General features: G+C 40.4%; 1 protein-coding gene across 1 annotated transcript in view; it reads left to right on the top strand.

Moving 5' to 3' along the window:
* The window catches only part of tsc22d3 (TSC22 domain family, member 3), a 31,938-nt gene extending 19,716 nt beyond the window's left edge, over positions 1–12,222 (top strand). The window contains exons 2-3 of the mRNA XM_086258019.1: positions 9,954–10,005; positions 10,581–12,222. Coding sequence (XP_086114145.1) covers positions 9,954–10,005; positions 10,581–10,850 — 322 coding nt within the window. The 3' untranslated portion in view covers positions 10,851–12,222. The remainder of the gene's footprint in view (positions 1–9,953; positions 10,006–10,580) is intronic.
* Positions 12,223–12,782: the final 560 nt, after the last annotated feature.

The following is a 12,782-nucleotide window of genomic DNA, read 5'->3' as shown; positions in this document are numbered from 1 at the left end:
ACAGCAGATATATTACACATTATTCTATCATCTTTGTTTTGATATACAGCGTTTTGTATGATCTGAGTCATTCATGTGGTCTTGTTAAAGGAGAATAATATAGGTCGTTGGGCTTGTAGAGATCGGTGAAGCAGGTTGCGATGGAACCTCCTCAGGCTAATGGTAGGAACTTAGGAGAAAGCACCCGTGTCTTAGCTTCAAAGTAATTTTACCAAGAAATGAGTGATGATTTATCTGATATTTTCTTTCAAAAAACAGCAAATGTCTGTATTTAGTAGTTTAAAAGAATCTAAAAAATGAATAATAGCTGAATAACAGATGTAAGAGACCCCTCAGAACATAAAGTAACTGAGGCAACATAAAAGGTTTAGAATTCTTTCGAATTCTTTTGAAAGACTTACGACATATTTCTTTGGAAACTGTTTTCCATTTTGTTGCAAGGCGGTTTGTTTGATGCTCGTTTGTGTTAAAGCTGCAAATGTGCTTTTCTGTCATAATGACCGGGAATGACTTGTTTCAAATTATCCGTGGGAACTTTGTCATTGCTCCATCGTCGTGTCGCAGGTGACAAAGGATTAGCTTTAATACTCAGCGGAGAAGCCTGCTGGAGTCTGTGGGAACGATTCAGTGTTTGGATGACACTGACAGTGAGAGTTAGCAGGGTGTCCATCATCCAGTTAAATCCAGATCATGCTGACAAGGTCATACGCGCGCGAGTATGCACGTATGCAAACGTGTGACCAACTGGATTCATCAGCATACACACAGGCAAGCAAAACACAAGCAAACACATAAACACACACCAGAGGATGGCTCAATGAGGCCTAAGCTCCCTCCAGTGTTGTCCCAGTTGTTGGTGACTCGGGTCACACAGCTGCAAGCTCAGCTAGCTCAGCCTCAGCTGGAAAGCGACGAAGATGGAAAAATGAAGAAATCACAAGAAAGAATATACATAAAATGAAAGGTCGTAACATGAATATGAGGAATAGTTTGAAGAAGATGAAAAGAATAATGATACTATAAAACATGCATGTGAAAGTGAGCTAAAAAGAAAAAGATGTTCATCTTTTCCTTATTGTTAAAAAGCTGCAGACTGCTCATTATTCTAGTCCATAAAGTATAAACAAATTTCCCACGTGTGGGACTAATAAAGGTTATCTTATCTTATCTTATAAAAAGAATAAAATATTTTTTGTAATTTTGCCTCTTTACACCATCACAGTAAATTTCAAACCAGTCAAAATGTGACTGAAGTGCATTTTCAGCTTTAACTCAAAGGGTAGAGCAAAAACATTCACGAATTACAGACAGTTTCATGGCCAGGTGAGGCCCCTTCCCTTGATATTTCATGACCACTAGTTACACTCAAGTACAGGAAAGCCAGAAGAACCTTTCCAGAAAACCTCTGAGAGTCTTCACAGGTCTGCAAAGAGGATGGACACATGAAACCAAAATGAACTTGTATCAGTTCAATGGGAATATAAAACAATGGAGAAGGAGAGAAACAAGCTCATGATGTGAAACATCAATGCATCATCTGTGTGGCATAGGCATGTATGGCTGGCAGTGGAACTGGATCACTAAGGCAGCAGGATGAATTCTGAAATGTATGGGCGTATTCTCTCTGCTCACATTCACTCAGTTGCTCTATAACTGATCAGACAGTGCACGACTCAAATCATACTGCAAAACCAGCCCGAGAGTTTCTCAAGGCAAAGAAATGTGATATTCTTCAGTGGCCAGGTCAGTCACCTGATCTCTGCCCATTAGATCATGCTTTTCAGTTATTAAAGTTAAAAGTGAAAACAGAAAGACAGACAAACAAGGAGTGGATGAAAGTGGTTTCTATTGAAGACCTGACAGAGCCCACGGGCTGTCTTTAACTACAATAATTTTGTTCTAAGTATTAAACACAGTACTTAAATTTAGCATGATTCTATTTTGGTCAACTAATTTTGAACATCTGGGAATTGGGGACTATTGATAGAAATTATTAGGAGTAATAAAGTGTTAATAAACTACTTTTTCACAAAACCTATGAATTAAATCTGAAAGTCTGCACTTCAGTCAGATCTTAGCTTTGATTTAAAATTCACTATGCTAGTGTACAGAGATATAATTTAAAAAGTGACATTAGCCAAACATTTATAGCTCTAACTGTATTTACTTATACTGTATGCTTGCCAGTGACAGCCATGATTATGATGAACATCCTGTGCTAAAATCACATTTCTAATTGCTTACTAATGTTCTAGTTGCTGATAGGGTTGACAGTAAATCCAACCAACTCCTGACAAGTTAAACCTGATACTATCATTTAGTATCAACGGATGAATGTGTGTAACAGTCAACTTTGCTGCAGATCCACCAGACTGCAGTGGATTTCAGTGAAGCCTGTGCCCATATCTAGTCCGATGTCAGCATTCCATAGTTAGACAGATTAATGGCAGTGAACTCTGCAACCCTTTGTTCTGGGATGTGATCCAGCCATGCGAAGTGTCATCCACTAGATCCAGTCTTTAAATATATACATACTTTCACGTAAACACAGAATGTTTTTTTATCTGTCTTGGATACATATTTTTTATTTTAAATGTTTCCATTATCAACTGAACAGAATATAGTATTGGGTAGACCCATAGTTCCTTTCCAGTTTGCACCCCTGTAGCGTTTTGAGAGATCACTAAACTGCATCCATACTAGTCAGAGAGTTTGCCATCTTTCAGAGTGAACAATATGGTGTGTCTGCATGTGTGTGCGCGTGTTCTCCTCTGCCAATGTCAGTGTAAACGCAGTAAAACACAGATGGGAATCCTAAGGGCTACTGACTCGAACATACTGTTTGTGGGGGGAAGATTTGGGACTGGGATATGAATGTTGCCTGACAGGGTTTCACCTGTGATATTCCCTTAACACAGTCCTCTGGGCCTCCGCTCTACTTCAGTATTTTCACAGTAAATTTAGCCGGAACATGTTGCTCGTTAGAATACAAGGTAAATCTTTACATTATGGCCTGAAGCTGTCTGACTTCTGCTGAGTTGCATTCTGGTGCCAGATGCTGCAAAGTCCCCACGCTTGTTAACTGCAATATACTGCACATCACCATTTCTACAATAGTGCCTGTTCTTCTATTAGTTACGGTGAAAGCTACTGTAAATGAACTGAATATAATTATGTATTGGCTAAAATGAAATATAATAACAATTTCTGGTAAGCAAACCATTCAAACGGACCTTTATGTTGCCGTGGGAAACTGCATTAAGCCAGTAGTCCTTGTCTTGTCTTTTTAATGATAATGAACACAGGTTAGCACCCAGACAGCTGTTATAAAGCAAAGGAGGTTCTCTATCAAGGGACTAATCAGATAGGTACAGTTCCCTACAGATGGCGAGGACTACACATGTTCACGAACGCACACACACACCTGTTTGTTGTAGCTTCTGATTTAGTGAGATTGGGCTTTTAAAAAACAAGCGAAGAAATGTTTCTTCTTTATACTATGAAGATCACAATTAAAGCCTTTAATGTAGATAAGTAATCCCCTCAAAGTTGGTATTTATTTTTTTGCCTGTAATTTAGTAAACCTGCTTAATACAGCAGCTGGTGGCTGATATTTATATCCCAGGTGTGTAATTTCTTCTGGAGGAAAGCTGTCCAAGAAAAACAACCCTGAATGCTGATAGAGATCTGTGATTGTTTGACACTGTGAACTGAGTTAACCCGAAATTCCTCTGCTACAAGGAAATATAGATGGCAATTTGTTAATTTCCAAGCAGTGTGGTAAAATTAACCGACCAAATTATCAGTGCTGACTAAAAGCTTATTGCCTTTATATTTTATTTCCTTAAAATATGCCACAGACTCCCATTTCTGGATGAAGATGGATGAAGCTTTCTGTCTGATAGCCCTACATATGCACTGGAGATTTGCTTGAAGAACTGGTTTCACATACTGTCCTGTTGTGTAAAACCACACTCGTCTGTGTATCACAGTCTACAGACTATCAAATGTCTTGTCAACAGACTGGATTAAATGGAGACAGACATGCGAGACACTTACATGGAGCTGTCAAATTAAAAAGAAACTAGTTATGCAAAGCGTGGGTTCATTTTGGTGTTACACCTTTAACAACAGCAGTAGCTCTTCAAACATTTACACCCTTTGATTACAATGAAAGCATACTGCAGTTGACAAACCCAGCAATTAAAAGTACTTTGGGATTTTTTAACTCAAGTACATGATAAGGCATGTTGCATAAGAGGCAGCTGAGCTAAGTTATATGCAAATTACAAGGAGTTGTGTAATGAGGTGTCCAAAAAACTTGTTTTGTGGTGTAAAGGTTCATTACATTAACAAGATTGTTTCACATCATAGGAGAATGGCCCGATTATATTTTTATTGCACTTATTATGGCCGATTACATGAGGTAAGGAGACAGGCATGATGATTGTTCCCTTTAGGTGCAGTCAGAGAAATACCTTTTGCTTTGTTTGCCTCAAAGAGGCACTCCAGTGATTTAGAGATGAAACCGCTGGCGCCATTTCAGCAAACTGGCATTTTCATTGTAACTCTGAGGCCATTGTATTCAGCCAGATTGGAGACGCATCATACAAGTGTCAGCCTGAGCATGGCACTCACAGCTATGGCTGCATATCCAGAGGTTTCGCCAGACCTCAATTGTCTCTTTGTGCTCTGAGAAAACAGCTGCTGAGAGCAAACAACAGCAGAACAGTGAGCTAACACTAAGAGGGCTTTCGACTCTTGAACAGCCTCTTCATTTGGAAGCCAGAATGGGACAGTCTAAGACGCGTCCTGCTGAAGTTGCCCCTCTTGGGGCACGGCCACCCTCCCCTAGGTCGGTGTGCGCCCTCCGGCTGGCCGAACAATCCCAGAGATTCTGCTGTCACTACCAGCACTTCAACTTTCCTGAGAGACCTATGAGCTACTCACCCCCTTACTCACCGAGTCTGTTCAAGAGGCCAGATCGGCGGTAAGTGGGGGCGGCCGAGGACAGTAGGAGAATTTGTCTTGCTTGTGGTGTGGGGACATTTGCCAAGCTCGACAGTAACATGTGTCGGTGACAGATGCGCACACCAAAGGCGGTTAAAGAGAAGACGAGCTCTGGAGGCTGGCAGCTTGTCAACATCTAAATGATATAGAGTTGTCATTGCAGTATTTTCAACAGTTACAATCCTTAAATGAAACGATTGCCGTTACAGTTTTCATAATGTTCAATCTGCTCATGTGGTGAGAAACAGCACTAGAAGAAAATGCTGCAGCTTCAGGCTCATTATCAGATGTACTTATGGGGATTACTAGAGTAACACGTTCGTTTGGGGTGTTATTTTGGACTGTTGCTCGTGGTGACTTTGAAAAATGGATTTTTGTGCCCGCGGCACTGAAAGCGGGAAAAGTGATATCACTACCAGTCCTTGGATAGCAGTGTCAATCCTGTCATCACTCTCTGCCTGCACAATATATCACATAAAGAAATGTTACATTCAATACCAGGGCATGAATTTATTGAAACATCTCATGAGAGAGACCAAGGCCATGTGCCCTATTGTTATTCATGGCTCAAGAGTCTGAGGTGATGAGATAATAACGACTGCCTCTGGGTGTCCTAGTGTATGAATGAGTTCAGTGTGAATTCAGTATTCATTGTTTGTAGCTGTTCTTGTTGACCACACTGCCAGCTTCCTCTGAGATAGCCTCTGGCTGCAACCTTTGGCATGCACGAGTATTGTCGGGCCACACTCTTATCCACGCTATGCATTCCTAATTGGCCCAAAAAGAATTTTTCTTCTGTATATATTTTCTCTGCAGTATTATGAATAGCTTCAATTTGACGGGGAAAAAGTACAACTCCTAAAATGCTGTTCATAACAAAAAGCTGGAAGGCTGGTATTATGTGACGGCCTTATTCTTTTGAAGCCATCAGTACAGATGAATCATGGTATTATATAATGGAGTTGGCTCTTGCGCAGGAGACATCTGATGGAAACTGTGGGCCATCGCCTAGCTCCAAAATGACTCACTGAATTGGGCACACGCCGAAATTGTTAGGCATTAGGTGTTCCACGGAAACACGAGGGTATTTATTTTTTGAAAAGGCAGGAAAAATCTGTATTCCTCTTGAAAGGAGGAATTTAATCAATATTTTCCATCACTTAAATTTGTATCAGAGCGATTCTAAAGCTTCTGTAGTAGGAAAAGCAGGAGACTCAGTTTACACTGTGATCATCTTACCTAATGCGGTTCATTGGTTATACTGTGCTGGAAGGCTCCCCACTATGTAGGTCCTATCTGTGCATCTCAGCTGAAGACATTCGCTGTGACTCCTTCCTCCAAAATGGGACTATCACTGCTGGGCAGGGTAATTCACCTGTCTCTCATTGCTCGAAGCAGGCTGGATATTAAACCTGGCAGCTGAACTGTCGCAGCACGAAATCTGAGACGACAGGCACGATGGGCCCTAATACCCAGTCACTGTGCTTTCTGCTAAGCCTTGTTAGTCCAACCAGAAGTCAGCCCTTCCACTTTAATTGTTTTGTTATGTAACACAACTCCTTCTTCTCCTCTTTCAAAAAAACAGAAGGAAAAAAAAGGAATTTGGTTTTTAAAGTTATAAAAAGTTAGAGGTCTGGGATTATTTAATATTTTAAATGCAGGTCCACGGTCTTTAGGCATGTGTGATCATGCAAAAAATATCTTTGGACTCATAATTGAATTATTTTATTCAGATAACATCCTAATTTTTTTTCTGTCCTTATTTAAATAGACCTAATATCCTTTTGAAAGATATGACTGAAAGGATGTGGATTATGAATGAGCAAAATTTAATAGCGTTGATCCCCTCAGCAGGGAATCTGCATAAAAGTTATCCATGGTTGAATATTCCACAAGTTGATGTGCCTGTAGAAGAATTGTTATGCAGAGACTCTTTAATAAAATTGTAATTGGCTTATTATCAGTATTGAATCAGATAATTGCAACAACAAAATGGAACATAATGTGACAGCTGAGAAGTGCCGGGAAATTACATTAAAGCTATTAAAACCTGCAGCGAAAACAAGGTCTATTACGCAATAATAGCAGTGGGTAATGCGATGGAAAAAATGGGATGACAGCAGGTGTTCTCTCTCTGTATCCTTTGTAGTTATCCTATGTGACAAATGACTTATTATTTTATGCTTTGTGTGGATGCATTTGAGCTTCATGTGGTAACATGCCCGTTCGAAAAGGTCTCGCTTAGAGAGCGTTGCAAATTGATGTACTCCAGTAAGAGGTTGTTGATGCTTGATGTAACTACGCAGGGGTGGTCAATTAACTTTCCCAAGGGGGCCACATGAGAAACTGGGACTGTTGTGGAGGGTAGTACTAATAAGCTGAACTCAATTTTGCTCAATATTAATTTTATCACTTTAAAAGCTTGTTGGTACAGCCCTCCACAACAATCCCAGTTTCCCAGTGAGCCCCTTGGGAAAATTAATTGCCCACCTCTGCTATAGAGGTACAGATCACCCATTAAATATCCTGCAGTATGTTGTTTATTGGCTGAGACAATGGACTGTAGTGTGATAAAAACTAAAAGGAACAAGAAATGATGTGGTAGGCATATACTATATGAACAAGTAGGAGCTAAGTCCTTAACTATAAATATAGAATGCCATTTGAGAATTTCCAGAACTGGAAAAACAACCTGGAAATGTACGGTGTACGGAAAATTCCCAAGGAAACACCAGGTTCCCTCTAATTAATTTTGTTGCCCAAGTGCACTGTAGTCTACATTTTCACCACTAGAGTCCGGTAGAGTTCAGACATAGACTGATTGGAAATTTACCTGTGGATAGGACGGAAAAGTACCTATACATGTGCATATGGTACGTGTGGATGGTGCAGGACATTCCGTTAGAGCATATACTGTGAAAAACTCCAGAGTATCATCAACCAGTCATGTGAACAAAATGTGAGGGTTTTTTTCTTTTACATGTCGGTAACACTGTCAGTACTGACATGTAAAGTAACTCGATAAAAAAAGAAATAAAAAAAAAAACAATCTTCCTAAGAAGTCACATTAAAAATCACTTGTTAAATAAGCCCGTTTAATAAATTAGCCATATGACAGTATAAGGAAAAACTTTTTGGCTTTATTTACATCAATCGAGGGTTTTAATTTGCTGCAAGAACGAGTAACAGTGCAGGCTAACGTGTTCAGATAGTTTGTTTTCTACTACTTGTTGCAGCTTTGCGGATTTCGGTCTGTGGGTTCGCAGAGACTCACGAGAAGTTCAGCAGCGGGGCAGAGCTGACGCTGCCTTCAAATGCTGACGTTTAAGCTCGGCATTTGGAGTAGTAACTGTTTACTAAAAGGGTAATGAAACCTAATTGTTTATCGTGACTGCTTTGCTTTAACTGGTGCACGGCTAAACTATCAAAAAGGTTTACTGAAGAGAAGTGATTCAAGACCCACATCAAGCTTATATTTCTTTCATTTTAAAGGGTTATGATTGCTTATATAAGTGATAAGTATTATATACCTTATATATATAAGGTATATATATATATATATATATATATATATATATATATATATATATATATATATATATATATGCAATAATTATCATATAGCCATGTTAATGATCTGATAAAACAGATAAAAGAAAGGATGCAAAATTAATGCATCACTTTAGTATTTGGGATTTTTATTAGTTCTGAACGTCATTGCATCATGCTTATCCTGATTATACTGAACCTGCAGAGGAAAAAAAACATAAAAAGTAGTTAAATGAAGACCAAACACATAATCAATGCTACAGCCAATCTTATGATCAAGGTATTGAATGATCACTACGTGACCTATGGTTTAACTATTATGTCAAAAAAACAACAAAAATGCTGAGGTCGTGGCTGTTTATCAATCTCACACTGTTCTTGTTTTTTGCTCATGACACTGGAAGGCACCAAAAAGAAAAAAACTGCCCCCCTCCCTTCACCCCTCCTTCTCAGCTTATTTGACTAATTCATGCACGCGTCATGTGACGTCAGAACGGCAGTCGTTCAAATACTGGCCGGTGGCAGAAATAGCATCAGACAGTCGCTTGTAAAAATCCGCGAAGCTGACAAACCTGACACAGCACTGCGCTTAGCCCGAAGCGAGTTAGTGCATCGTTGCTAAAGACGAAACAAACCCGGATCCCTATTTAGCTGATCAACCAGCCGCAAACGTGGCGAGAAATATTATCCAAACGAGTCTGGTACTCAACATGAGCACGGAGATGTTCGCTAAAACACCAATGGAGGTTGCCGTCTACCAGTTGCATAACTTCTCCATCTCTTTCTTCTCCTCTTTACTCGGAGGAGACGTTGTTTCGGTCAAACTTGACAACAGGTAAATGGTCATCAAATACTTGAATACGGTTCTTTTTTATTTATGTGTGAGGTTTTACCAAACGTTCGTCTGTTTTGTTCTTTTTCTTTTATTTCCTCATTCTGCTTCAATACTGAATGCTTTGCTGGTGGTTCAAAACACATTTATGTGCTCGATTTCTGATGTTAAGAGTTCCCAAATGCTTTCTGCTGAGCTGTGTTTCTCTCTGCTGCCTTTGTGGACTTTGAACAGATATCTGTTCTGCCCTATTTGCCTTATCGCTAGCTGGCTGCCGCATACTCAGTAACAAGGTTACACTGAAACCTAAATAAAACCTTAATCTGACTCCAAAAGCAATTGACGTGTAGTTTATGTTTGGCAAAAGTAGCCAAGATACCAGCGGAGCAAACGGTTTTCATTTCCGTTTGGAATGCTTTCTGTTTCACCTTAGTAACCCTGGGAATTCCCAGAATTGGAGCGACATGTTTTCTTTGTTTTTCTTTTGTGGAATATGAGGTGACTTGAAGAGTTTTAAGTTGCAGAATGTTAATTAATGGGCTCTATTTCTTCTCTTTTGCAGTGCCTCTGGTGCTAGCGTTGTGGCCATCGACAACAAAATCGAGCAGGCCATGGTAAGCTAATAACACACCAGCCACTACACCGAGATGCATTACACATGCATGCAGTGTACAAGTAGCATAGCTGTTTCCTTCAAAGTGATAATAACCACAAAGTTAAAATGTTAATTCTGTATCACAGTAGATATTTTCCCTCCCAGACCTTAAAACTGTGAGATTTTGCTAGATTTCTTTACTAAAGGTTAATTCATACATCAGAACAGTTATAATCAACGACCGCCCAAAATACAGTTATGTAAAATCAGCTCTGTGAAGTGTCTAGGAAGTCCCTGCAATGTGACCGTAGCACAGGCTGCTGCACGCTTTATTGACGTGCAAAGTAGTAAACGTGCAGGAATGTGCACCTTTGAGTTAAGTAACATGTGAACTTTATTGTGCCTGCTAGATCACAAGAAGTACATGTGAGACTAGGAGTAAAATATAGTAGCAGATATCCTCTAATGGAAAAACTTGGCTGGCAAACCCAGTCCTTCTTTTAGACTGTGCAAGCAATCAAACCAGCCTTGCAGGCTGTAACAGTTGCTCTGTTTTATGTACCTAAACTAACCTCTCTTCTTTTGCTATGACAGGACCTTGTCAAGAACCACCTGATGTATGCAGTGCGTGAGGAGGTGGAGATCCTCAAGGAACAGATCAAGGAGCTGGCTGAGAAGAACAACCAGCTGGAGAGAGAGAACTACCTGCTGAAGAACCTAGCCAGTCCAGAGCAGCTGGAGAAGTTCCAGTCGCGCATCCCGACGGATGTGCTGTTACCCCTGGACAATCAGAACATCCAGGGCACTCCGGAACAGCAGCAGCAGCAGCAGACCTGCAACCACAGCACTGGTTCTGCTGTATAAGTGGCTCTGCCTTGGGGCGGGCAGAGCCACTGTCTCTTTCCAATTATGGACCTCCATTTGAATGAAAGCGTCATTAAATCGCTGCCGCAGAGATCTCTTCAAAACAATGAAGGTGAAGCATCTGGGCTTTAAATGATCGATGGGACACAAACGAACTGTTGACACTGATAAGCACAGACCAGAACTGAAGACGCTCTGACCGGTGCCATGTCAGGCCCGTCCTCTGATACCGTCCAGCTTTTTGTCATGTTCCCTCTAATGTAGACGAAAGTGTTAAGAGTAGCGAGAAGGTTCTGACTAGACACAGTCGAGAACTTGCTGACAGAGGGCGGCTTTCCCTGCCTAGCCTAACCCTTCCAATAGGTGAGAAGGTGTTGATCGGGCTGGCCCTGCAGGTGCTTGACTTGGAAAAGTGTGGAGAGTTTGCTCTTCCATTACTCACAGGAAACCCATCTGAGACGGCCCTCCAGGTCTCAGTGAGAGGTGCCCCATTGCGTGGATTTGTCTCAAAAGCCTTGCAGCAGTACATTTCAGCCTCATAACAAAGACTTTACCTGTACCGACAATGTATTGCTGATGTGTTTGTGTACATCCGAGCATAACACCAATAATTAACAGAATAAGCTGGGCAACAGAGGTAGAGGTCAGTACAGATTAATGTTTTTAGAGCTGGTGAACCGATCAGTATACTGTTAATGATTCAAAAAGTGTAATTTTGTATTGCCTGCAGTTGGGGCTTGCTGCTTATGGGGGAAAATTAATCCTGCTCTGTTTTTGTTTTTGATTTTGGAACAAAAATCAGTCGTTTGTAAAGTAGGAACATTGTGTTTTTTCTTCAAACGTTTCTTATTTTGTAATATATGGTGCATATCTGTTTTCCTAACTCTTGACGGAATAACTACAATGTACATAGAGTTTAAAAGTCCTGAGATTAACATAGTATAGCTTGCTTGCAAGCAGACACCTGCATTTCTCGCTGCAGATGCACTCCTGACTGTAGCAGCGTCATCGAGCATCTGGCCTGTTTACCTGCTCAGATGCCAACTCGAAAACAATGGCATGACAACAGTGCCTGTAAAGAAAGAGAGGAACGCATTCTCACACTGTCCTCAGTTGCTGCTGTTGTTATTGTTGTTGTTTTCTAGCTACCAAAGACTCGTTATGTTTTCCACACAACAGCAGACGCTGAGCAAACCAGGACCATGTGCAGAACTTCACAGGGAGAAGTCTTCGTCGTAACTAGAGCTGACCTTTGTATTTGTTTTGTAAAAGATGACTGTATTGTTGCTGTAATGTATCCTCAAGAGTTGTTCACTAGATGTTTGGATACAACTGCACATTTGCAATAAACCTTGTTTACATTATAAAATAAGCTGACATTGTCGCTCTCTCTCTTTTTCTTTTTCTAAATTAAGTCTGTCCTTCGGTTCATACTATATAGTGTCTGTAGTTTTTAAGTAGGGCTGGTAGTGTTAGTACTAAGAATATCATCCCATCACTAAAATGTCATGTGGTACCATCACATGCTTTTGTTGCTGAATTTTAGTAATAAGAGTGGGATACATTCAAGAATGGCTATCTTTAAAATGGATTTCCTTAATGTACGTGATGTGAAGTTGCATACTCTGTAATGGAGAAATCTGAAACTGGGAGGAAAAACTCAGTAGCTGCAGCAGTAGACTTTATTTTCAGGGGCAAAAGTTGAACAGCTGTGAAATCCATTCATCTGAGTTTCAGAGTAAACAACCCTTCAACTTCTGTTCAAACTAGCATGGCTTTCCTGGAAGTTGTAGCCTCTTCATCTCAGTATCTGAATACATTGATTTTCTATTGAATTCTGCGTGCCCTGTTTGTGTTTATGAAGTCTGACAAACAGCATGTGATTTGTGAAATTGTGAAATGCATGGATCTCTGGGGTACTGCAGCACAAGT

The sequence above is a fragment of the Aulonocara sp. 'chitande type north' Nkhata Bay genome, linkage group LG2 (genome assembly GCF_057382095.1).
Source record: "Aulonocara sp. 'chitande type north' Nkhata Bay isolate Kocher_YH1m ecotype deep benthic linkage group LG2, A_spYH_male_GT1.1, whole genome shotgun sequence".
NCBI lineage: Eukaryota > Metazoa > Chordata > Actinopteri > Cichliformes > Cichlidae > Aulonocara > Aulonocara sp. 'chitande type north' Nkhata Bay.
The sequence above is the reverse complement of the archived record's forward strand: the minus strand, read 5'-3'. Positions and strand labels throughout refer to the sequence as shown.